At 42.1% G+C, this 27,257-nt stretch overlaps 1 gene segment (V, D, J or C); it reads right to left on the bottom strand.

The window, feature by feature from the left end:
• Positions 1-13,915: 13,915 nt before the first annotated feature.
• On the bottom strand, positions 13,916-24,584 carry LOC137349062 (Ig heavy chain C region, secreted form-like). The segment is given in 7 exon segments: positions 13,916-14,366; positions 14,868-15,176; positions 16,568-16,885; positions 17,097-17,393; positions 22,765-22,801; positions 24,016-24,335; positions 24,463-24,584. Coding segments are annotated over 7 exon segments (1,719 nt in total).
• Positions 24,585-27,257: the final 2,673 nt, after the last annotated feature.

Here is a 27,257-nt window from a genome sequence, read left to right as displayed (position 1 = left end):
CTTATCATCCCAAGCCTGAACGATGTCTAGGATTTGCGGGAAGGGACTGCTTCAGTATCTGTGGAATCTCGAATCGTATTGAGCACTGTGCAATCTTCAGCGGACATTTGCACTTTGACTTTATGATGGAGAAAAGGTCGTTGATGAAGTAACTGAAGATTGTTGGGCCTAGAGCCGACAGCAATGTATTGGGGGTGCGCTGATTACGGTTCAACAACAACCAGCATTTTTGTTTGTGCTAGGTATGACTCCAACCAGTGGAGAGTTTTTCCCCAATTCCCATTGACTTCAATTTTGCGAGGGCTCCTTGATGCCATGCACGGTCAAATGTTACCTTGATGTCAAAGGCAGCCATTTTCACTTCACCTCTGGAAGGCATCGGTTTTGTTCATGCTTGGATCAAGACTGTAATGAGGCCTGGAACTGATTGCCCCAGACTGAGCATCGGTGAGCAGGTTATTGCTAAGTAAGTGCCACTTGATAACATTATCAATGACACATCAAGATTAGACTAATGGGGCGGTAATTGGATGGATTGGATTCGTCCTGCTTTTTGTGCACAGGACGTACCTGGGCAATTTTCCACATTATAGGGTAGATGCCAGTGTTGTCGCTGTACTGGAACAGCTTTGCTAGGGATGCAGCCAGTTCTCGAGCGCAAGTCTTCAGTACGACACTGGAATGTTGTCAGGGCCCATAGCCTGTTCTGTAGCCAGTGTCTTCAGCGATTTTTTTTTAGTATCACGTGGAGTGAATCGAATTGGCTGAACACTGGCATCTGTGATGCTGGGGAATTCAGGAGGAGGCTGAGATAAATCATGCAGTCGGCACTTCTGCTTGAAGATGGCTGTAAATATTTCAACTTGTCTTTTGCACTGACGTGCTGGGCTCCCCCATCATTGAGGGTAAGGATGTTTTTCGAGTCTTCTCCTATGGTTCGTTGTTTAATTATCCACCATCGTACATTATTAGATCTGACAGGACTGCAGAGCTATCATCTGACGTTTCGTTGTGGGATTGCTTAGCTTTGTCCATCGCATGCTGATCTGCTACATAGCATGCATGCAGTCCTGTGTTGTAGCCTCACGAGGTTGGCACCTCATTTTTAAGTGAGGCACCTCATTTCACAGATGCTGCCAGACCTGCTGAGTGGTTCCAGCATTTCTTGCTTTTATTTCACATTTCCAGCATCCGCAGTATTTTGCTTTCATTTTTAAGTCTGTCGCGACCAACAACCCAAGCAGCTCCCGCTGCAAGAAGGTTGGGTTTTGCTTCATTCAGTAAATGACTGGGCCATGGAGGGCTGCGGCGCCCACAAGTCACAGCGGCTGGGAAAGGCCCCCGATCTGTGGCACGGGCCGCGCTGCACTCTGGGAGACGGGACCACACATGCGCACATCCACAATAGCATTTTATATTCTCGCAGTAAACATCGCACAACGGTTAAATAAATAGAGAAATTACAGATGATTTCGGGAGCGAATATATTTTTCGCTAAATTTCGCAAACACGCAGTTGGCCAAAGCCACCACCAGGCGTCTCGCCTGTCTGTTCTGGAGTTTCCACATTGATGTCGGAATTAAAGGACAATCACAAATTGTCGTTTCTGTTTGTTTTTGTACAATAAATCCACAGTGAGCAGAGAACACACGGACATCACCATAACTATAAAGTGAACAAACAAGAGAAGGAAATATGAAGTTAATATTGTTTTAAACGAGTAAGTTCGGAGAAAGATTGAGGGGTTCTATAAATAAGGTTTGGAACAATGCTGCAAAATTCTATGATTTCAGACCGCGCTGAACATTTGGGATAGAAATGTACAGAGATCAAATTTTACTGAACCATTTAATTGGTCACTACTCAGAGCAACAAGAGAAATTCCTTCCCAGTGAAGGTTCAAGAGCATTTTTTGTCTTGAGAAATAGCCAATCCCTGACAGGCTGAGCGAATGGCATCTGGTGACAACATCTCATAATAGTCCGTTTGGTGAATCTCGCGATCAGTCTCACACTGTACGAGGAGAATGTAAAGCTCTCCCCTCTCCTCCCCCTCCTCACCATTGAGAGTCTGAGACTCGGCAGAAAGTCCTAGTCTGGAAATCAGACCCTGATTGATCTGTCTTTTGTCCATCTTCAAAATCATGGACAGAAACCTCTACAAAAACCTGTTTTTGTATGGAAACCCATTTGGAGGTCTGGTGCGGTCGATGTTGTGTGAGTTTATTAATCTGATCAGATACCTTGTTTCACCAATGTCTTAATACCTTGTGGTTGTTGAGTGATTTTGTTTTGTTCACAGCCGTTCAGTGTGAGGATCAGAGTTCACACCCTGAGCAGGTGGCGTCTCGGAAAGGAGAACGGGTTTAACTGGACTGCCGGCTCTCCATTGCTGCTGGGGATACTGTGGACCTGGTACAGACAAACACTGACAGGGGCACCGACATTTATCGGCTCCATATACCAGGGGACTGAGACTACAGGGAGCTACACACTGTTCCTGAACCCAGTAAAGAAGCCCAGCACCATCTCTATAGATGGCACCATGGCCCAGGATGTCAGACTCTATCACTGGGACACAATGAGGCCAAGAGCGGATCCAGATGCACAGTATCTCCTTTACTGCCGTGTCTCCGCCGCACTGTTAACCTTTCCCCAAATCAAGTCATTTAGAAGTGACGGTGATATTCAGAAATGCTATTGGTCCGTGTTTAAACTCCCATCTGGATCAAGTTGCAATAGCTGTTACTACAGATACAGTACATCGAAACATGATTAACTAAGACATTCTATGTTTGGTTGCACAACATACAGAGAAAGTAGATGGACAGACATTGAATACTGCCTCTCACATACCAAGATGGATGGATAAATAACACAAGGGAGAGATGGTGTAGATTAACATATGGATAGAGAGATAGATTATAGGTAGGTGGATAGATAGATTGTTACATCGATTGATTGACCGACAGATAGGTAGATAGCTCGATAGATAGATATGTCGATTTGTACATTTTGCCTGTATTAATTCTCTTTGCATATGTCATTATATTACATTTTTGTTCTTGCTTTGACAGCTGTTCCTTGTCACTCGGAGACATTCCAAATATCGATGCAGAAAGGAACCGAAGAACAAAACATTTCGCTTCATCACAACGCTACTTTAACTACAAATGAGTTTATATTCTGCTACCGGCAGTTCTCCGATCAAGCTCCCCAGTATCGCATCTACACATTCAGAGATGAGAAAGTTGAAGGAAAGTTTAAAATATCTGTGGACAGTGAGAAAGGCTCCACCACGCTCACCATTAACACGGCTGGGTTGTCAGACGTCGCGGTGTATTACAGTGCAGTGAGACATGGTGAAACAAAGTGATGAGGAGGCTGGACAATAACACGCTTGACAGGGGAACTGAGAAGAGGACCGGTTTATGTGTTCCAGCGCGTGTGTGATACAAGTAAAAGCAGCAATAATGTAATTAAAATGCGTAACAGCATTATCAGAGTCATTATTTTAACATAATGAAATAATACTTACTGTTTAATTTACCTTTATTTCTTCACCATTTCATGCCTCATCGGGCCCAATCCAGGCAGAACATCTCTGTATATTATTTCGTGCTCTACCTGCCCTGGGAGTGTTTGATGGGACAATGTAGAGAGTGCTTTTCTCTGTATCTAACCCATGCTGTACCTACTCTGGGAGTGTGTGGTTGGGCAGTGCACAGGGAGCTTTGTTCTCCTCTCAACTCCTGGTGATCCCGACTGGTATTGTTTGATATGCAGTGAAATTGATTTACATTATATATATAGTGTTTGATTCAACATACAGATTAAACCTCAATAACAAAATATTAATCAGCTTCGCATTTTGCAGACAGTGAATGCTGCTTGATCTCTGCATTTGATGATTCGAGAGGTCGAAAGACTTCTATTCTTACCAATTAAAAATCCAATCAGACGAACTGAGGAATTATTAACGTGAAGTTATTCTGTCTGCAAATGAATATGTAATATGTTAGTGACTTGTGCATACCAGAAAACTGAGACAAGAAATCTCAGAATTAATATAAAATGCCAACGGTAGTAACAGCAAATCAATGAAATGAAAGCAGTTACAGTGATGATAAAAAATGAAACAATAACAACTATAGTATTATAGCATAATAACAGTTCAACATGATCATGCAGCAGTTTCGCTAATAAATTGAGAATCCAAATGCGTCACTGTCAGGATTCCATTTACCGCCTGATGCCTCTGGATGGCGCTCTAGCCCCTCATCTTTGGCCAAAAGATGCAGAGCCATCAGTTCAATGGTTTCACAGGTGACATCTGGAGATTACAGGGAATACTTCTGCGTGGTAACACAGCACACGGCGGTGCATTTACAACAAGAGTGAATTACAGGTGTGATGGCACAGTTGACTGAGAAGTGAAATGTTGTAATCAATGTTTTGCACTAATCCAGTGTCCCTGTTTAGTCTGAAGAAGATGATAACAGTTCTTCCATTCGAAATGGTACTTCAATGTGTCATAAACAGGCAGATAGGGAAACAATTGTATCGATTGTTTTGTGACCGGATAATGTTTCATTACTGACGATAAATTGGAATTATGTGGAAAGTGTCTGGATTTCCAAATCCCTTCACATCCACAACAGTCAGATGGACAAAACGTTCTGCCAGAGAATATTCTTACCTAACTCTGTGTAAACAATATTTCCTGCATTGGAACAGCGACTACACCTGAAAAGTGTTGCCTTGACTATAAGACGCCTTTGGATGTCCTGAGGCCGTGAAAGGCGCTGAAGAAATAAAAGTCTCGCCCTTTCTATTACATAAAAAAAATCTTCCTTGTGATATATCACTCTAGGGGTTACATTTATTGTCTTCCTGCTTCCACGGGGATCAGTAGAATTTCATCTTTCCATGTCTTTGGTTCAATCCATCTTTGATTGATGAGCTGTCACCACCTCTTGTGATGTTCCGGATTCGGTCTCGAAGGTCTCCTCTCAACAGCACCCCGCCGTCAGATTTTTAAAAATTCTTTCGTTGGATGTGGGTGTCGCTGGCAAGGCCAGCATTGGCTGTCCATCCCTAAATGCCCTTGAGAAGGTGGTGGCGAGCTGCCTTCTTGAACAGCTGCAGTCCATTGGGTGTAGGTACACCCACAGTGCTGTTAGGGAGGGAGTTACAGGATTTTGACCCAGCAAAGGAACGGCGATATAGTTCCAAGTCAGGATGGTGTGTGGCTTGGCACGGGACTTACAGGTGGTGGTATTCCCATACATCTGCTGCTCCTGTCCTTATAGGTGGTAGAGGTCACGGATTTGAAAGGTCCTGGCGAAGGAGACGAGGTGACTTGCGACAGTGCATCATGTAGATGGTAAACACTGCTGCCACTGTGCGCCAGTGGCGGAGGGAATGATTGCTTAATGTGATATATGGGGTGTTGATGAAGAGGGCTGCTTTGTCCAGGTGTCGAGCTTCTTGAGTTTTGCTAGAGCTGTACGCATTTAAGAATGTGGAGAGTATTCCATCACACTCCCTACACGTGTACAGGCTTTGGGAAGTCAGGAGGTGAGTAACTCGCCACAGATTTCCTAGCCTCTGACCTGCTCTTGCAGCCACAGTTGTTATATGTCTGGTCCAGTTAAGTTTCCTGTTAATGTCAACTCCCAGGATGTTGAATTCAGTGATGGTAATGTCATTGAACGTGAAGGGGAGATGGTCAGATTCTCTTTTGTTGGGGATGGTCATTGCCTGGCACTTATGTGGCGCAACAGTTATTTGCCACTTATCAACCCAAGCCTGAATGTTGTCCAGATCTTGCTGTTGGCGGGCCCAGACTGCTTCAGCACCTGTAAGAGACATGAATGGTACTGAGCACCGCAACTATCAACTAACATCCCAGCCTCTGATCTTATGATGCAGAGAAAATCATTGATGATGCAGCTGAAGATGGTTGATCCTCGGAAAGTTCCCTGAGAAACTCCTGCACTGATTTCCTGGGGCTGTGGTGATTGACCTCCAACAACTACAACCACTTGTGCTAGGGCTGAATACAACCAGTGCAATATTTTTCCCCTAATTCGCATTGACTTCAATTTTGCTCGAGTTCTTTGATACCACACTCGGTCAAATGCTGCCTTGATGTCAAGGGCAGTAACTCCCACCTCACCCCTTTGTCCATGTTTATACGCAGACTGCAATGAGGTCTGAAGCCGAGTGGTCCTGGCTGAACCCAAACTGAGCATCGATGAGCAGGTTATTGCTGAGAACGTGCCATTCGATATCACTGCCAATGAAACCTTCCAACACTTTGTTGATGTCTGAAAATGCGCTAATGGGGCGGTAATTAGCCGGGCTGGATTTGTCTTTCTTTTAGTAAACAGGACATACCTGGACAATTTTCCACATTGCAGGGTAGATGCAGGTGCTGTAGCTGTACTGGAACAAATTGGCTGGAGGTAAAGCCTGTTCTGCAGCACAAGTCTTCCATACTACAGCTGGGATTTTCGTGCCTTCAACGGTTGTGTTGATATCACGTGGAGTGACTTGAATTAACCAGGAACTGGCATTCGTGATGTTGGGGGCCTCAGGAGGAGACTGAAGTCAATCATCCACTCAGCATTTCTGGCTGAAGATGGCTGTAAGTTGTCTTGTCTTTTGCAGTTACGTGCTAGGCTTCGCCATCATTGAGGATGAGGATGTTTTTGGAGTCTCCTCCTCCAGTTATTTGTTTAATGTTGACCACCATTCACGACTGGATGTGGCAGACCTGCAGAGCTTTGATCTGATCGTGAGATCACTTACCTCTGTCTCTCGCATGTCTCTCACTGTCTAGCATTAATGAAGTCCTTTGTTGTAGCTTTAAGTCTGTCCAGGACAACAACGCTGGTGGGACCCGACTGCAAGCTGGTTGGGTTTGGATTCACTCACATAATGACTGGGCCTTGGAGGGCTGTCGCTCCCACAATTCACAGCAGCTGTGAAAGGCAAGAGTCGCGCGGCACTCTGGGAGACCGGACCGCACATGCGCTCATCGGCAACTGCTTTCACCACAGGTTTTTATATTCTGGTGCAGACGAAACCTTCACATTTACAGTCGCAGATGCAACAGCAATTTTGATGCAAACTGAAGTCGATTTTCATTTCAAAAGCGTTGTTCTTCTAAATAAACGGCAAACAATATGTGACGTCACTGACACATACCGTACGCCACAGAAAGCTGTCGGAGTGTAAGTCATGCAAAGACGTCTCAAAACTACGGCAGACGTCAGTTAGCCGAGCTGTGGATGAAGGAACATGGGCTTCACCGTGTCGTCGCACTGTGATTGGCTATTTCCACCATTGATTTCGAATTAGGGAGCCACAGCCGTCTCCATCCTGCGATCAGCCTTTGTGATCCCTGACTCATGGCTGTGACCCAAGACAGGTCTGTCCAGCATCTTAAAGCTGCCGTGCACCAATGAGACTGACGCAGTCCAGGCAAATGACAGAGGGACAGAGAGAGTCAGCGAGGGCGATTCACATTAAATGCAGCATAGAGGACAGGACGGCTCCAAATGATAGTGGTGGGGAATGACGGGGGAGAGATATTGAGGCAGCGAAAGAGTTCAAGCATCAACGCCACCCATTCCCAAATATCATTCCGAGTCCTCCAGAAGGGCCGTTAATTCTTCCTTCACTTAACCTGATGTGATATTCAACCTGAGGAGACCTCGCAGCTGAATATCATTTTTTGTTGTAATTCCTTCATGGGATGTGGGTGTCGCTGTCTAGGCCAGCATTTATTGTCCATCCCTAATTGGCCTTAAGAAAGTGGTGGTGAGTTGCCTTCTTGAACTGCTGCAGTCTTGTGCGGTAGGAACACCCAAAGTGCTGTTAGGAAGGGAGTTCCAAGATTTTGGTCCAGCGTCCCTATGCATCCTTGAAAGATCTCCCTAAATCATCCCTCACCATCTACAATTTTCACACGACGCTGCATTGTTTTCATTTTCAAGTATATGTACAATTCCCGTTCGGAAGTTACTATTCCGATCTGCTTCCACCAACATTTCAAGCAGTGCATTCTAAATCTTAACAAATCGCCATGTATTAAATAAAACTTATGTTTCCCTGTCCTTTTTTAAGCAATTCTTTGAAATCGGAGTCCTTGGTGACACCAGTTACATGCACTCTACTCTATACTGATATGGAGAGAGCAATCCCAGCTTTTCTCGTTTCCCCACATGAAGGTTTATCACTTTATTAATTCCTTCATGGGATGTGGGCGTCGCTGGCGAGGACAGCATTTACTGCCATCCCTAATTCCTCTTGAGAAGGTGGTGGTGAGCTGCCTTCTTGAACCGCTGCAGTCCTTGGGGTGTGGGTACACCGACAGTGCTGTTAGGAAGGGATCCTGGATTTTGACCCAGCGACAGTGAAGGAACGGCGATATAGTCCCAGGTCAGGATGGTGTGTGGCTTGGAGGGGAACTTGCAGTTTGTGGTGTTCCCATGCATCTGCTGCCCTTCTCCCTCTAGGTGGAAGAGTGCTGAGCATTGTACAATCATCAGCAAACATTCCCCCTTCTAACCTGATGATGGAGGGAAGATTAAAATGAATATTGCTGAAATTGAAGCTGAAGATGGTTGGGTCTAGGACACTACCCTGAGGAACTCCTGCAGTGATGTCTTGAGGCTGAGATTATTCACCTCCAACAAGTACAACCATCTATCTTTGTGCTAGATATGACTCCAACCAGCGGAGACTTTTTCCCCTGATTCTCATTGACTCCAGTTTTGCCAGCGATCCTTGATGCCATACTCCTGCTACCATTCTGGTGTACCTCCTCTGCACTGTCTTCAAGGTCTTGAGATTCTGTCTAAATAGTGGTGACAGATGTTAAACTAACAAGCCTATAGCTTCCTGCTGTCTGTCACCACATAATTTTGCGGGTTTCCAATCCGCCAGGAGCTTTCCAAATACTAGGGTATTTTGGCAGACTACAACCAATGCATCCACTATTTCAACAGCCTCTTCTTTTAAAGGGAGATGGAATGAGGATCCCTGGGGTGATGATCAATGATTTCAGGGAGATGGTATCAGAGGGAATGGAGCAGGTAGAGAGGATCCCTGAAGTAATGTTCGGTGAGTTCAGGCAGATGGCATCAGAGGGATGGAGCAGCGAGAGAGAAAATACATCACGGAGACATATGGCAAGGAGCATGGGTAATGGGTAAAGCAGAAAAGGTGGAGGCAGAGTTTCGGCATGAGCATAACAGAAAGGTGGAGTATGTGTGTGTGAGACAAAACATGTGGAGAGAGAATGGGTTGTGTGTATAACATAAAATGCAAAGATGAAGTCTCTGTCTCAGATAGGCCTCAGACTCCAGGAATCATTCCCACAGTTTATTGCCTCTCCTTTGTCTGATAGGCTTTGGGAATTATCCCAGGAATTGTGCTGCCTTGTTAGTCACATAACGTTCAGACTTTGGACTTTATTCCCAGGGCATGTCTTCTCCTATGCTTTAGATAAGCCCCAGGCTATGGGAATCATTCTTAAGATTTGTACTTCCTGCTTGTCAGATGGACCCCTGGTTCTTGGGATAATGCTCGGTATTTGTACGCGATGATTTATTGTGTCAGATATGCACCAGTCTCTAGGTGATATAAATCTAACCTGTGCCATACCTGTCCTGCGAGTGTTTGGCGAAACAGTGTAGAAAGAGCTTTATTCTGTATCTAACTGGTGGTGTTCTTGTCCTGGGAGAGTTTGATGGGACAGAGTAGAGGGAGATTTACTCTGTGTCAAAACCCATGCTGTACCTATCCTGGCAGTGTTTGATGAGATGGCGGAGAGTGAGATTACTCAGACATCTAACCTGTTCCATGCCTGCCCTGGAAAAGTTTGTTGGGACAGCATTCTTCGTTATATCATACTGTAATCAGTTTGTAATAGAGCAGGGTGTTGCTGTTTAATACAACCCGGCATGTAACTCTGACAGAACATAAGATAGTGGAAGTCAGCGAGTTGCTCCTGGTCGCTGTGCGGTCATTCTGCCTCTGGTGGTTGTCACAATGAGGCAGAGGGAAAGGTGTCTTTACTCCGATGGGGCTCTGGATGGCGCAGCGGCTCTTTCACCGAAGAGCCTTGGGTTGAAACGCAATCCAGACGGACTGGTGCAAAATAGATGTCAGGAAAGGGGAAAAACGTGCAACAGGGAACATGGAGTGGTGTGGATGGCCTTGGGGTAAAGGATTCAGCAAAGTCCAAGTTAGTGCATTTGTTGTTCAATATTTATTAGGAATTTCAAAAGGAAAATTTAACAGAGAAGACTTTAAAAGAAAAGGAACAGTGAATATAACAACTGTGCATCACATTGAGAACAGAACACATGCGGTCTGAGCTGTCGGCTATCTGTAAAACTATAACAGAGGAGAGAGAAAAAACACAAAAGAGAGGAAACAATTATGAGTAAGGAATAGTTACTTATTTACACATGAAAGTCGAAGGTACATTTACATTATTGCCACGATTATCTCATACATTTCAAACAGAACAATTGAATTAATGTTTCTGATTTTCTCAGCTGCAGATTCAGAACCATAAACTGAAAGTATTCTACTTTTATAGTTTTCCTTTTTTTTGGTAATACAGAGATGTTAGAAAATGAGGAAAATCCAGGGCGGCCGAAATTCAATCATTCACTTGACCTGTAAAAGAGGGATAAAAGAATGAAGCAGAGATTTCGTGGTCTGGGAATTTCATCTCAGAGTTTTTTTTTAAATCGATGAAAGTTTTCGAGATTTATTAAACAGCTTCAGTCAAATTGAAGTGTGAGTGGTTTGAATCTTCTCACCTTCACCAGAGTGACGGCAGCACTGTAGAAAATGCTCAGGAAGAACAGGATGATGAATGTAGAAGCCGTTGTCCAGACGCTGCCGCTCTCTTCCTCATTGTCTTCAATCCAGATGTGGTCTGGGGAATCTACGGGGATGTAGACGAGAAAATATATTTAGATTGTTTATTAAAGCAGGATATAAGATTGTTAGTTTGCATTCGCATTTCTCTTCCTTAACCCATGATTTTGCTCCCGAATTTAATTTTAAATCTATATCTGTTGTTAGATTAATCACATTCAGCAATCAATCTCTGTTAGTAACTCCACAGTCGTTCTTCATTTATGATTCTCGTCCAAGTCATATTGGAAAAGATGTCAGTTTTTCCTTCACTGTCAGGCGCTTTTATTTTGGATCAATTTCGTTCTATCCTTAGCAATTATGGTGAGATACCGAGGGAGGTTTACTGATCGATAACAATTATTGTGAAGATAGATTCAGATAACTACTTGTTTGGAGATTGTCAATGGTGCTGGGTAAGAGATCGGATGTGACTTCCAATCTTGTTTGTTTATTTGTGATGAGTGTGGTTAGTAAATCATTAATTGATCGCAGTTTCTAACTGAGAACATTGCTTCATTGGGATTGGAAGTCCAACATGTATCAAGGAAATTGTTGGGGACGTTGTCTGTTCAAATAGTGCATTTGAATTCTGCTTTCATCTGTAGTCTAGTGTTTTTGTCTGTGCGCTTTATTGCTTCTGTGTGTGTGTATCAGTATCTCTTGCTTTGCATTACTCTGTGTGTGTGCATCCATGTGTGCTTGCGTGTGAGTGTTAATGAATGTGTTTATTTGTTCGTTTACATACTCAAGTGCGAGTGTATTAGTGTTCTTGTTTATATGTTGATGGCTGTGCCAATGTGCATAGATATGTGTATTCAAGTGACCGCATGTGTGTATGCAGCTGTGTGTGCGCTTGTATGTGTGTGTGTGTGTGTTGTGCCTATCTGTCCCTGTTTTGTGTGAGTGTGTTAATATTTATTTAAGTGTGAGTTTGTTAACCTGTGTTTCTGTGTTGATGGATCTTTATGTGTCCCTGTAAGTTAATGCGTATTTATGTGTCAATGTGTCTATCTGGGTGTGTTAATGTGTTTGTGTGTGTTAATGTTTACATTTATGCATTAATGCGTGTGTTCATGTATGATTATTTGTACATGTGTGCGAATGTATGTGTTTATGTGCATGTTTGTTTATCCATGTGTGTGTCAGTATATTAATGTTGGTGTTTATTTCTGTGTCAGTGAGTGTGTCAGTATCTTAAGTTGCTGTTGATGCTTATAGTGAGGGTGTAAGTACATTAAACTTGGTCAGTTACCCTTCATCAGAACTGACAAATATTAGAAATACAAAAGGTTTAAAATGTAAAAGGATCAAAGGCAAACTGTGGCCTTATGGTCAGTTATTCTTAGTGACTTTGTCCTATCCACACCTTTTCTTTTGTTATCCTTGCCCCACCCCCACTTTACTTGTTTAAAATCTTTTACATTTCTCATATTTGCTAGTTTTGATGAAGGGCCACTGTTCTGAAATGATAACTCTGCTTCTCTCTCACAGATGCTGCCAGACCTGCCCAGTGTTTCCAGCATTTCTTGTTTTTCTTTCTGATTTCCAGCATCTACAGTATTTTGCATTTATTTATATTAATGTTGGTGTTTATTTGTGTGTGAGTGAGTGTGTCAGAATATTAATGCTGGTGTTTATCTGTGTGTTAATGTGTCTATCTATCGACATGTTTGGGTGCATGTTTACCAGTTTGCTAATGTGCTAATAAGTAAGCTCATGCATATGTGTTAACGGTGAATGTCTATGTTTCTGTGTACGTGAGACTGTACTACGGTGCGTGGTTTAGTTTATGTTTGTGTGTGTGATTGTGGAAGAATATATATCAGCATTTGGGCCTGTTTCAGTGTGTAGGCGTATGTGAGTGTGTTTGTGTGTGTGTTTTTGTCCGTATGCCTGTGCGTTTTTATTATTCTTCAAAGTTTCACAGAGAACCAATAACCAGGTCTGGCCTTGACAGTGTGCATTGTCGAGAACATTCTTCACTATTCTATGTGTAAATGTATTTTGTGAGAGATGCAATATGACGTCATCTGTATGCATGCAGCAATGCAACTGATAGGCCTCATAAACATCAGGAGCACAAGTATGAAAAAACAGAGGAGGATTATATCACCGGTTAGATTTGGACTGTTAGAATTCAATTTGTTTCAATAAGATTAACAGGGAAAAGTTTAAAGATATTATGTTGCATACACATATGTTTTACAAGATGGTTTCCGTGTAGAAAGTTTAAAATGCTCGCACATTCAGCTATAAAGCTGACTTTGTACTGATGACAACTGAGACCATATAATAGAGAGTGGTTGCCTTCCAAGCTCTCTGCCGGAGGAGTGGGAGTATAGTGGGTTAACAAATGTCCTTGATCGTTTATCTATGGAGGAATTGAGTGAGGGCTGCAATCGGTTCACATCTCCCTCTGCCCTCTCTCTATTGGAGAAGTGGAGTTACAGTGGATTAACAATTGCACTTTCCCTTTCTCTGTTCAGGAAGTGGGGTTACAGTGAGTTAATAAATTGTCCTTTTCCCTCTTCCTGTTGGGGGATTTTGGGCATTGTTGGTAATCGTGTGTCGCCCTCAATTCATGGAGTCACAAAGTTAGACAGCACAGAAACAGGCCCCTTGGCTGATCAGTCCTTCCTATACTGCAAATTAAAACTGGCCCCAAATCTGAAAGGATGGACAACACGAGGAGCAGGAACACCAAAATCAAAATTCACCTCGTTTCTTTGTTAGGAAAGGGAAAATTTCGGACCTCTCCCAGAGGGGGAAAGGTGCTGAAGTTACTCTGCAGAATCCTGTAATGAATTCGCTTCCTTTGTTGCTTAGCTGTGGTGTATCTGAGCTTGGAGTACCATTCTACAGACTTGGGCACGAGTTATTCAAATATTCTACTTGAGATGAACAGATCTACCCTTCGCAAATGTGGGAAGCAAAATTAATTGAGTGGCTGTGTATTTAAATCGCGATTGGAAGAAAAGGTCTTTATTGGTTTTTATTTAAGAATTGAAATGCAATCGAGACATTCTCATTGACATGAATTGACAGTGTCCAACAGTGCAAGGGAAATGTTCACAAAACTGGGTTTACCGCTCGATTTATTAACTGTTCTGTTGATGATCTTCAAGGGGATCGCTTCATGTCCCACCACACAGGAGTAAGAAGCGCCGCTGGCCCACTCCTCCGCTGCAATGGATAACAGGCTGTAGATGAAGTAGGAGCTATTGTCGTTCTCTGCCATCACCTCGGTGTTCTTGTAGTTGCCAGGATTCACCGACTTGTCATTGACGGTCCACTTGACGAAGATCTCTCGTGGGAAGAAACCTCTCACTAAGCAGGTGAGGGAGAGGAACCTCTGAGCGGAGACATCTTCTGCCGGGGACAGGAGGATAGACACGGACGGTTCTCGCAGATCTTTAACTGCAGAAAAATTAAAATAATGTCAATAAACTGGAGAATTCCAGAGACAATAAAACCGGTGGTTACATGTTAGAGGAAAGTGCTTTGCGCTGAATTTTAAAGGTTTCCTTTTCCCCTCTGGGCTCAGTCCTGTTTTCCAGCCCGGAGCAGAGGTGGATGCAATCCTTCTCGATGAGAATTTAAAGGATTAGACTGGAACATTACACAGATTTTACAGCAGAAATACTGGTCATTCGGCCCAACTAGTCTGTGTTGTTGCTTACTCTGCACACAAACCTCCTCCCGCCTTACTTCATCTCCTTCTATTCCTTTCTCCCTCATCTACTTATCTCGCTTCCCCTTAAATGCATTACCTATGGTTCCAGAGGGGTTTTTTTCAGTGGAATTACACTTAAATTATCAGAATAATCCATGTGAGCACTTAATAGGACGAATTGGGCCTTGCACAAACGCAAGAAATGATCACAACATCTCACTTATTGCTTCAATCTCACCGCTCACCTTCTTCCTTGTGGATGGATGCTCTGAGAGGAGTCGGCAGATCCTGATGGTTCACCACGCAGTAGAACTCAGCCCCACTCAGCCAGGCTTGCGTCGAGATGTTTACGGTGCTGATCACGCTGTCTGCATCCTCTCCAGGTTGGACGGCAATCTCTGATTTCAAAGACTTCTGTTCTTGGGTCCAGGACACATTGACTCCATAAGGAGCATTAGACACGACGCAGGTTAAGGTCACCGTCGCCTCCAGTAAGACCTGTTCTATTGATGGTGGCAGTAGTTTAATTACTGGATCATTGCAGGAGCAAGGAACTGTAAAACAGAAATGAAAGTCAAACAAAGATTCGTCTTCAAAATCAGGCACCAGTTTTCAGCCTTCACTGTCTCTAGGAGATTAAATCAATTTCGAGACATCAACCTCCAGCTGTTGCTCAAAATATTATAGTTTATTGGAAGGACAACAACCTGAAAGAGCTTCCTGGAGATCCTATAACATATACTGTGTACTTGCACCCTAAGAAGCCTGTAATGGACTTTGAAGCAAGTACGCGGTGTAAAAAACGAATAATTGTGGGAGAATTTGTGTTACGCACTGAATAACGTTCTTCCTGAAATCTCTGGCAGAGCCGGCTCGAGAGGCCGAGTGACCAAATCCTGCTCCTAATTAGTATGTTCGTATCTCCGCTGTATATAATGGCTCTATCTCCCATGGACACAAGCTAGACATGTAATTCACACTGGCTCAAAACGAGTGTCAAACGAAATTCCGAAATTTTGGCCCAACAGGAAAAAAAAGTTAATTTTCTGGCGCCTTGTCACGATAGTTGAGGAGTTGAGAATATGTTGGAACCAATCGCAGGAGGGGTGAAAGGTGGTGAAAATATTCTCAGGAGTCTTTTTGATGTGGAGAATAAATTGCAATAACGGTCTGAGGCACTTTGCAAATATCTGTCATGAGTGAGAACTCCTCATATGTCCGTCTGGAGTCAGAGGGCGATCTGACCAGAGGACAATCATAAAAACAGAAGAAAAAGAGTAGTCCATTCATCCCCTCGAGCCTGTTCCACCATTCTGTTAGACAATGGCTGATCTGTATCTTAACACCGTCTACCCTTATTCCCTTGCCTAATTTCAATCTATCAATATCAACACTAAATGTTTCAATTGATGCCAGACTTCAAGAGTGAGTTGAGGGAGATAATTCTAGGTTTGCGCTACCCATTGTGTGAATAGCTCCTTCCTGATATCATCCCTATATGATCTTGGTCAAATTTGTAGGTTATACCCACTTGTTCTGGAGTCCCACACCCGAAGAAATGTTTTTCTCCATCGACTCCATCAATTCCAATAAACAACTAAAACACCTCAGTTAGATTCCCTTTTCATCTTTAATACTGAAAGCAATACCAGTTAGGTCTGATAAACCTGTCCTCATTACTTAATGCCGCTCAGAATAAACCTGATATCAAGGTCACCTCACTCACTATATGGCATCTAGGCAGAGGGGACTATTGATGTGATGTGATGACATGTTGAACCGTGAGCAATCCTAATTCAGCACTCACAGCGGAAAGAAATATACAAACTGCATGATGGGAAATTAGAAAATATTCTGTGTTTTGTACGAGTTCCTATAAATTCCTTTATTTGATTAACAACAGAGCACAGAATGATCTGGAGCTTCTTTGGTTTAAGTCTCTTACCCTGAGATCCGGTGATGTTTCGGCTTTGGGTGACCCCTTGATGGGAGACCTGGCAGGTATAGACCTTGTTGGTGAACCATTCCCTAGCGGGGACTGTCAGCCGACTGGTCGCCGAGAAGGTCCCGTTCACTCCACAGGTGGGAGATGTGACGAAGCCCGATTCCATGTGTTGTCCATCCTTCAACCAACTCACGGTTATTGACTCTGGATGGAAATCGATGATTGAACACAAGACAGTTGCAAATCTTCTGCTTGTGATTTCTTCACTGGAACTCTGGGTGAGGATAACAGTTGGATGGACCTTGTCACCTTTACAATCTTCAAGAAAAACACGTTAGACATTTTTAGAAGAAATTAATAACTAATGCAAACTGTTCTTATATTTTAACAGCTTCTTTGCTGTCAAGCAGACACCAGCTGGAGTTTAGAGGGATCAGAACTGTGCACGGTACTCTGAATATGGTAGAGCCAAAGCTCTAAATAAGATCATTAAAGCTTTTCTATTTTTCACAGTTTCCACAACACTAACCTGGAATTTCCTTGATCCAGACCGACTCTCCGCGTCGAACCTCGCAGTAGATTTTGCTGCTTCCCACCTCTGACTCGGTGATGGTTAACTGGCTGCTCTGGGTGTAGGTTCCCTTCTTGTTCAGCACTGACGGGTAAGTCTTCAATCCAGTGGTGATCGGCTCATTATCTTTCTTCCAGGAAACGCTGGTGATTTGGGGGATGTAGTCCATTGCCAAACAGCCGTAGGCCAAGGAGCCGTCGGTGTTGGGTTGCTCACAGGAGCACAGGCCGTAAAGGGTTGGGGGAGACGGTGTCGCTGTGAAAGAATGGCAGATTGAACAAGTTAGACTCAGTAATTCATGCTTATCAAGTAACCAAACAACTTGGAATTTGACTCCAGCTAGAAACTAATTCCAATATTTTCCAATTAAAATCTTCATCCGCATTTGAGCTTCTACCACTTCCATCATTGGGAATCATCACCTGTTGGTCTCCAGGTCAGGAATTCACCTCTCTTTCAGGATCTGTTACATTACAAAAGTAGGAGCCTTTTGACGTCGCCTGAATAAAGTACCTTACATTGGATTAACATGGAAGAGGGGTTTCCCCATTATTCCTGCCAGTATTTATTTCTCAACCAAGAGCACTTTGTCAAAAAAAAAACACTCTGCATTTATTAATTGAACGAGTTAGACACTGTAATTCATGCTTATCAAGTAACCAAACAAGTTGGAATTTGGCTCCAGCAAGAAACTGATTCCAATATTAAAACCTTCATCCGCATTGGAGCTTCTAGCAACTCCATCATTTGGTGATCATCACCTGTCGGTCCCCTGGTGAGGAACACACCTCTCTGACAGGACCTGTAACATTACAAAAGTAAGAGCCTTTTATTCATTCATGGGATGTGGGCGTCACTGGCGAGGTCAGCATTTATTGCCCGTCCATAATTGTCCTTGAGGAGGTGGTGGTGAGCTGGAGGTGGAGGTTCGCCGCTATTCCGGTCAGTATTTATTTCTAAACCAGCAGCACTTTTCAAAAAATAAAGCATTCAACATTTATCAATTGCAGTGTTTTGGAAATTTGCTCTTTGCAAGTAGACTGCTGTGTTGCCCCCACCCTTCCACCCCCTCCCTCCATCCCCAGCACAACCCCCTCCCTCCAAAATAGCGACTAATCTTAAAAACTACAACTGAGTCAATCAGATACTGTCAGAGACTTAAAGCTTGTCGTGATTGACATTGACTGCAGGCTAACTGTATCATTTATTATTCAGAGATACAGCACTGAAACAGGGCCTTCGGCCCACCAAGTCTGCGCCGAACATCAATATCATTTATATTAATCCTACCCTAAGCCCATATTTCTACCACCTGCCTATACTAGGGGCAATTTATAATGGCCAATTTACCGATAAACCTGCAAGTCTTCGGCTGTGGGAGGAAACCGGAGCACCCGGCGAAAACCCACGCGGACACTGGGAGAACTTACAAACTCCACACAAGCAGTACCCAGAATTGAACGCGGGTCGCTGGAGCTATGAGGCTGCAGTGCTAACCACCGCACCACCGTGCCGAAAGTATCACTTCAATAGTTTCACACAAGCTGACTTTAGTGGGAAGTAGCCTCAGTTGTGACCCAGTCCAATTACTGCATCTCATCAGAGTTTATCACTGCCTGTTATCTTTTGAAAATACTTGAACGAAATAATGATTTCAAAGATGAGATTATCATGATGGTTATTTGTAGCCGGAGTCTCGACTATTTCCATTTAAAGTGCCAAAAGAACTTCCATTCTCCCATCAGTTCAGAACAGGTGCTGCTAACTGGGGCACGACAGCTGCTTCCTGAAACTCTTTCTTCTGAAAGTACACTCAAGATCAGGCCAATCTCATTCAATAATTATCTGATACTTAACAGGTTTAAATATTTTTAATTCATTAAAAATTGGGCTTGCATGAATGGTTAAAATCAATTCATGTGCGTTATTTCATCTGGGCAATGGAACAATTTATTTTCATATGTCTGGCTCGAGAACTCACAGCTCATGAGTTAGATGCAGATCCTTGAACACTGCGGGGAAAAAACTTTCGGGACAGGTACAGGACAGTTAAATTGTAGAGTAAAGATCCCCCTGTACGTCCCTAACCTGAGCTGTAAGATCAGACATCACAAGTGTTATCTACCATGGAAAGCCACCTCTATACTTCACTATCGCTCTGGGTCAGGTACAGCTCTAGTTTAATATAAAATAAAGCTCCCTGTACCCTGTCCCATCAAATACATCCAGGACAGGTTCAACCCGATTTCGATACAGAGTATTTTTTCTCTCGACACTGTCCCCATCAAACAATCCCAGGACAGTTACAGCTTGGATTAAATATGTAGCAAAGCTTCCTCGACATTGGCAGTCAAATGCTCCCAAGGGAGAGACATTACTGATTACAAATTGACCAATTCTCCTTCTACATTCTGTCTGTCATGACACTGAACTGCTATTTCTGACTGTCACAGACTGGAATACAGATCTCATCGCGGAGGCGCCTCATCAGACTTAAAGCCAAAATTTCGTTTTTCTCACAGGTACAAGTTTCTTAAATAAATGGATCAAATTGCACTCATGAAATACATGAGGACGAACCAGAAGGTTTACAACCAGTCGGGAGGATTACTGATCTCCACACAGTGAGCAGGCGCACAGAAACAGAACAGGCACTAATGGTGTAACAATGGGGCTCGCAGCAGATAGATCTGTTGAATCTGTCAACTTCAATGAAGATGTTTGATTCTAATTTATCAATTGTCAAATTGAGACCAATACAAGTCTGTGAGCTCTTTGAAAGTAAACTGGTATTCATTTCAAAAACACCCTTCCACTTCAACAGTTTCTCCCTATTTGTCTGTAATCTTAAAAACATATGATGTCGTCCCACTTAAAATGTGTTCATCAAAACAATTCACATTCGGAGGAATTTGATGTCCGTAACAGGAACTCAGTGACAGCATAAGAATTGAACAAGTCAGGAAGCACACACCTTACAAACCGATTACCCACCGGTTTGATACAATTGCATACTTAAACGTTACCAAAAAAAATTGAAGCATTACACATAGTTGATTCATTAAAATCTGCGGCGACACGTCATCGAGCTCAGAACAGCTGAGTAAGAAATACATTGTTCTCTAATTTATTCAGAATTCTCTCCGACCCTTGAGATTTTGCACTCATTGGAATCCCGGCAAGTACACTACTCAATTGCGGGAGGTCATTTAAGTTTAATGAATTAGCGCTATTATTATATTCTTGGTTAATATTCATGTTAGCTGATTTTATACTTTTTTGAAAGTTAATATTAATTCAAGACCTGCTTCTGCCTGGTGCCTTGTGAAATAATGGGGGGTTTAATTAAATTATTGTGACACTTAATCAATATTAAATAATAAATATCATATTAATAGATTCAAACATGCATAAAATATATTACTTCTACTTAAATCGAATCGCAGTTCAATCATTTAAATTGAACAATAATTTCTCCTCAAGGCAGTTTACGATTGGTGACTGTGCTGCCACTATTTAATCACACAATGTTTTTATATTTTACTCCAGTAATTTACAAAATTCCTGTAAATTAATTATTAAATACATGGTGCTTCTATTGAAAGAAACTTCAAAATGATCACTGCAAAACTGGACGAGAACAATTCTTTCAGATCATCTGCGGCACTGAAACTTAGTGAGCAAATGTAGCCGAGATTTTGTTGGTCAATTTAATACTTAATAAGAATGAATTGTAACTTTCGGGTATAATCTGTTCTTTGTCTATATTTCTATCCTGTGTGCAGCACAGCTAGAAAGAGAACTTGTTGTTATTGAAGTCAAAACGAACATTAACCATTTGAAATTAATTGAATCTACTTGAATTTCAACGTGCTATTTGTTTGTCTCTCGCCTTGGGCAGTCGACAAGTTTCTTCAATTTAAATAAAATCATATGAACAATTCTTTGACTACCAGCGACTTCTTGTCTCGGGAAAATGGTTAATATTTGATTAGTGATCATTTTCTCGCTATCCAACAACAATTGACACTGAAGGAAGAACATGGTTTGGGCTTCACGCAAAAAATGTAATAACCGGACAGATATATTACACTGACAAACTGCAATTTACAACTTCTATTTAAGTTATAAGTAAATAAAAGCTGTCATTCATCTGTTTTAATCAGGAATATAAAAAATAATTCAAAAGCGCTCATCAAACTGAACAGAACATTGGAATAAGTATCCACTGATTGAAATAATTTCAAGCATAATTAAAAATTGTCTCCAGCCCATAACATTTTCTGGTCATGATTATTGTCCGCATGGCACACCAGAATTCTGAAAGGCGATTAATGAATAATAAATCGATGTTAATATTAAAGCACATTTGGTTTAAATGAGGAGATACTGCCACATTCCATTTGTTTGAATTACATTAACTTGACTCTCCAATCCGCAAACCTGCTACTTATGCAGTTTGTAATTGCAGTTACATTCCACGTACTGAATGTGCGTTGTAAACATGGCTTAATAGTGTAATCTGCGATTATCACTTATATTTAAAAAATGCCTTGAAATATCTTTCAATGTTTTCTTTTCTCATTTCTGAAACTGGCCAATTTTCCGGCTACAATCGTCTTTCAAGCAGTTTTAAACACGTAGAATGTTTGCATTCGATCAGAAAACATGAAGCCGCTCAATGTCACCGAGATTAAACAATGCAGAACAATGCCAAAGAGTTTCACAAATTTTTCTTTGTAACACAGGCACACACTCTCCTCAGCAGATAAACACCAAATCACATCACTGAGGAACTGAATCCGGCCTCAATACGTTTCATAGAGAAGCAGCTTAATTCTACAAAAACTTTAGCAGACTCAAACGTAACATTGCAAACAAATCTCAATGCAGAATCCACCGAGCCCGCCTGTCTCTGACTTACCAGAAATATAAAATAATGGCAGCAGAATTTTCAGTATAGACAGCATGTTTAATAAATTAATCTTGATACTATAGCATATTTCATTAATATTGGCCGATATCACCGTAGTATAATGAGTGAGGTTATATGAATGTAAATCTGACTAAAACTGCAAATTTGGTATTTATGTCATTCTTAATTACATCAAAATTTAATGTATTACATATGAGCATTCGTGAGCAGTAGATTGATAAATGACAATTTAATTGCCACAAATAAAAATAGATCAAAATATCGTAAGGCTATTTTTGACCACTGACGTTTTCTGCAGACAATTTTATTGCAAACATATTTAAACACTTATTGTTTGTATTAGATCGGAAAACCTGCAGTGACTAGATGTCACCAAGATTAAACATTGCAGAAACGTCAAAAAGTTTAACAACAGTTAGATATTTAAAGTAGCCCAGACACACAGTCTCATCAGCAAATAAATACCAAATCACATCAATCTGGAGCTGAATCCCGCAACAGAACCGATTGTGAAGAAACCGTTAAATTCTTTCATCCCTTTGCAGCAGAATCAAATGAAACATTGCAACAAATATCAAGACAGAATCCACCAAATCCATATTTCAGTGAACGAATGTTTCATTAAAATAAACAGAAATTTAAAATAAAAACACAAATAAATCAGTTACTGAATACGTTCATTTTTCTTACCTGCAGTCACCGTCACCATGGTCCCTTGACCCCAGTCCTCGAGATAGTCACAGTGTTACATTCCCTGGGCTGGGTCACACAATAACCGGCTCTGCACAGAATAGAGAGAAATCCAGCATTATTTTAAATATCCACACCACAGAGGCAAAATAAAATCATGATGGTTCTTCAGAAAATTATAACTGTGTTAATGATTCTTTTCACTCTTCATAAATTTCCCTGATGTTTTATATTTCACACAGTAACATGTCAGCAATTATTGAAATCACCAACTGACAAATGAATAATTATCAGTTTATCCATAATAAACCGTGCGAGTAGGACAGTGCTGGACACAAGTAGCACTTTTGCTGCATCTACAGTTGGACTGTAAAAACGATCAGTGACCCAGGATCATCAATTAGTGCTGAGGGGCTTTTTGTATTGACAGGAACTGCTGTGCCACCCAGTACACAGTGAGACACGTCGTGTCAAATACTGCGGCGGACTGTTAACTGTAAAATACAGAGATTAAATTCCACAGCACTCTTGAAAAACTTGATTCCCGCTCTCCGAAGAGTACATCCGTGAGATAATTCAATTTGTACGGGTCATTATATTTATAAAGCGGATTGAAATACTTCTGAAGAATCTATGCTGATTTAGCATGACAGTCAACTCTAATAAAGTCGGAGACTTTCATACATTTTTACAAATTGCATTATATTTATCCATTATTTTCATTTAATTCTCATTGGTTACGACCCTCCTGCCGTGGCAGTGATCGCAGCTTTGATCAAACTGCTTGTCTGGGGTTTTTGTAAGAGGAACTCGCTCTGTACAGCACCGTGACCCCCATAGTCCCCACAGTGACACGAAACCGCACAAATACTGCACTCACTCTCTGTCCAGTACTGTCAACATTCATTTCAAACAGAAATTCACGTCTGATCTAGTCCAAAAGTTTACACCACGCGGTAGGAAGTGAACACAGCTCCAAGTCACTCCCTCCAGGTATCAGTCACATTAAAATCAACATCTTATCCGGGTCTGCAATTACTGATGCTGTTAACATTAAAATTGAGCGCAGGCAGAATTACTCAGTGTTAGTGCCTTCGATTTGTCCCATTGAATTTTCTCTGTGCTGTTTTGTGTACGGTCTGGTTCTGACTGCTGCAATTAATAATATATTTAATTCAATTACTGACCGTCAGGTTATGACCGAATTTGTCGAATCCCTCACGATCTGTTCTTGTACGGGTCCAGCCCTACGTCCACTCACTGTGACTCTGCTGCACAGTAATAGACGGCGGTGTCTTCAGTCTTCAGGTTCTTCATGTCCAAGGTGAAGATGTTGTTTGAAGTGTCATGGGATGCAGTAAATCGATCCTGAATCCCTGGGGCGTAATTGATATCTGATGAATCCAGGTAGCTGACCAACCATTCCAGCCCCTTCCCGGGAACCTGTCGGACCCAGTTCATATAGCTGTATTCAAGATCGAACCCGCTGGTTTTACAGGTCAGTCGCAGGGAGCCTCCGGGTTTTCCAGTCGCTGCCTCTGGCTGAGTCAGCACGACGTCCGAATGGACACCTGTAAAAAATATCAAAAACCCCGAGGATTAATCGTGGTGAAATAATTCCTGACTCTGTCACATTCCATAGAGAGACTAACACTGAGACAGTAACAGTGCAAGACACGGCTGGCAAAAACGACTCACGGGATAAGAAAATCAGCAACAGACTGAGAGAAATCGCCGATGTCATCCTTCTGGCAATTCGGGAAAATGGTTCTGGCGACAACTCACTGAGCAAACACGGTCCCGGTCTGTTGTGTTGCGATTCCAGTCACCGGCATTTAAATACCCGGCAAAAGGGGGCGAGGTTATAGGCGCCGCCTATTGATTCCCTGATGGAGGCAGTGACTGGATCCACGTCCACCTTCCACATCATTAACAGATGGAGTCATATCATTACACTGGGTTAGAATTAAATGTGAACTTTTTATTTGCATCCAGGGATAGTTATTTTGTTGCCTGGTTTCAATGCAATGTGTTACTTGGGCGTAATTGGAGATATTGCAGTTGAGAATGCGTTCAGTAAGAAATAATTGCATTGTGGACTGTAAATTAAATCTCATTATTTCCTCAACTCTTCACAGCGAATGTGAATCTCTAAGATTAAACTACGTTACCAGGCTCTAAAATGACTGCTAGTATATTTTAATCCATCTCTCGTTATCTATCCCTTCAATCCATACCAGTGAAAAATCCCCAATAATTTGAATTGTTATCAATTTATGCAGCTAAATTCAGGATATTAGTAAAATGATTCTATTTGCCGTATGAATGGCTGCAGTTACACGATTTCGGACCAAAATGAAACATCGAAACATAGAAAATAGGAGCAGGAGGAGGCCATTCGGCCCTTCTAACCTGCTCCGCTATTCATTATGATCATGGCTGATCATCCAACTCATTAGCCTGTTCCGGCTTTCTTCCCATACCCTTTGATTCCTTTAGACCCAAGAGCTTTATCTATCTCTGTTTTGAAAACGTACAATGTTTTGGCCTCAAATGTTTTCTGTGGTAGCGAATTCCACAGGCTCACCACTCTCTGGGTGAAGAAATTGCTCCTCAATACAGTCATGAAAGGTTTCCCCCGTATCCTTGGACAATGCCCCCTGGTTCTGGACTCTCCCACCATCGGGAACATCCTTCCTGCATCTACCCTGTCAAGTCCTGTGAGAATAGAAACTCCTCGCATTACACAAGTATCTATCTTTCTCTCTCTCTTTCACCCCCCTCTCTGTCTGCATTGCTCGAGCTGTTCCTGACTCTGTAACCCGAAGCCAGTCCTTTGAAAATTGCCTGACAGAAATGTCCGTTTGCCTGATAATTAAGGAGTAACACATAAAATTCAGATCAGTTTTTGAGAAAGACAATCTGGTGAATCAAAACAGATATGGTGATCAGCAAATCTATCCTCGGCACCCAGATCATTGCAGCTAACTTTAATAGCGATAGACTGTTTAACAGACACTGGCATCGGGAACACAGTGTATCAGATCTTAACGTTTATGCTGCAGCATATCACAAAAACAAACGCTTTATCTGCTGTGGAAACGGATCTCAAACTGTGCATTACTCTATCCATTGGTATCCTGTCTATGAGAGGGCTGAATATGCAGCCCAAACCATCATAAATTAAACTGTACGGTACGCAGCTGTTATCACTAATAAAGGAGTCTTTAGTATGAATGTGAGAAAATTGAAGGAAATGCAGAGGCAATTCCACCTATTACTTTGCGATTCCCACATTTCTCATTACGATGTGGGTATGGGGTAATTAAAATCTCTCTGTAGAGATTCATGCAGTACAAAAATAAATTGACTTAATTCCCTAGAATTATATTTAATTGTCACATGGGTCAATTTATTATTTTGCTGTCCCATTTTATTGTGATATGAGCACTGAATTTACCGAAAATAACTCTTTAGATGTAATACTGTAAAATGCTTTCTTTATTTTTCTCAGAACCCTGCTGAATAAGATAATGTTTAAAAGGTTAAATCCCATCTTTGCAGATTCATATTCACGCTAATTTGTCCCACACAGTAATTGGCAGCAACCCAGCTGACTGTTGTCAGGGAGACTCGGACATCCAATGTAATTTACAGGAAGCATCTGGCAGTTCTGTGCAGTAAATCAAAGATCTGTTTCCGCATTACTGACTGCTTGGCTGCAAGCCAGCTTCAAATCCTTAACATTGTCAATGAGACCTATTCATAAACACATCTACCCAGCAACAACACTGAAGTCAATTTTATTTTTCCAGTTGTGTACCTACATGAACTGTTCCCATCTCACAGGAAAAGAAATATATCCAGAGTCACAGACACCTCGTTGGGAGCAAAAGTCCGCTGGAGCATCTGTGCAGCGCATTATACCATTGTGATAGATAGATAGATAGATAGATAGATAGATAGATAGATAGATAGATAGATAGATAGATAACAGATAGACAGATAGCTATGTGGACAGACAGGCAGACAGACAGATGGATAGATAGATCGACAGATAGACAGAGAGGGCCTCAGAGAGATGATACATTCTGAAATAGATAAATATGCTTGTTTGCGTGGATGGAGGCTGTTGCATAGCTGGAATGGATCTATCATTGGATGTTTAAATAAAATCAAAATACTGCGGATGCTGGAAATCTGAAATAAAAGCATAAAGTGCTGGAAATACTGAGCCGGTCAGGCAGCATCTGTGGAGAGAGAACCAGAGGTAACCTTTCAGGTCTCTGACTTTCGTCAGAACTGGGAAAGGTTAGAAATGTAATACGTTTTGAGCAAGTGAAAGTGGTGGGGGTGAGGTGGTGGTGAAGGAGGACAAAAGGGAACGTGTGTGATAGGGCAGAAGAAGGAGAGATAGCCTGAATGTCCGAATGTTTTGTTACAAGTACCGATGACCGTGTTGATTGATAATGGATGAACTGACGGACAGATGG

This window comes from Heterodontus francisci, chromosome 34, assembly GCF_036365525.1.
Source record: "Heterodontus francisci isolate sHetFra1 chromosome 34, sHetFra1.hap1, whole genome shotgun sequence".
Classification (NCBI taxonomy): domain Eukaryota; kingdom Metazoa; phylum Chordata; class Chondrichthyes; order Heterodontiformes; family Heterodontidae; genus Heterodontus; species Heterodontus francisci.
This window is presented reverse-complemented; position numbering and strand designations above follow the sequence as displayed.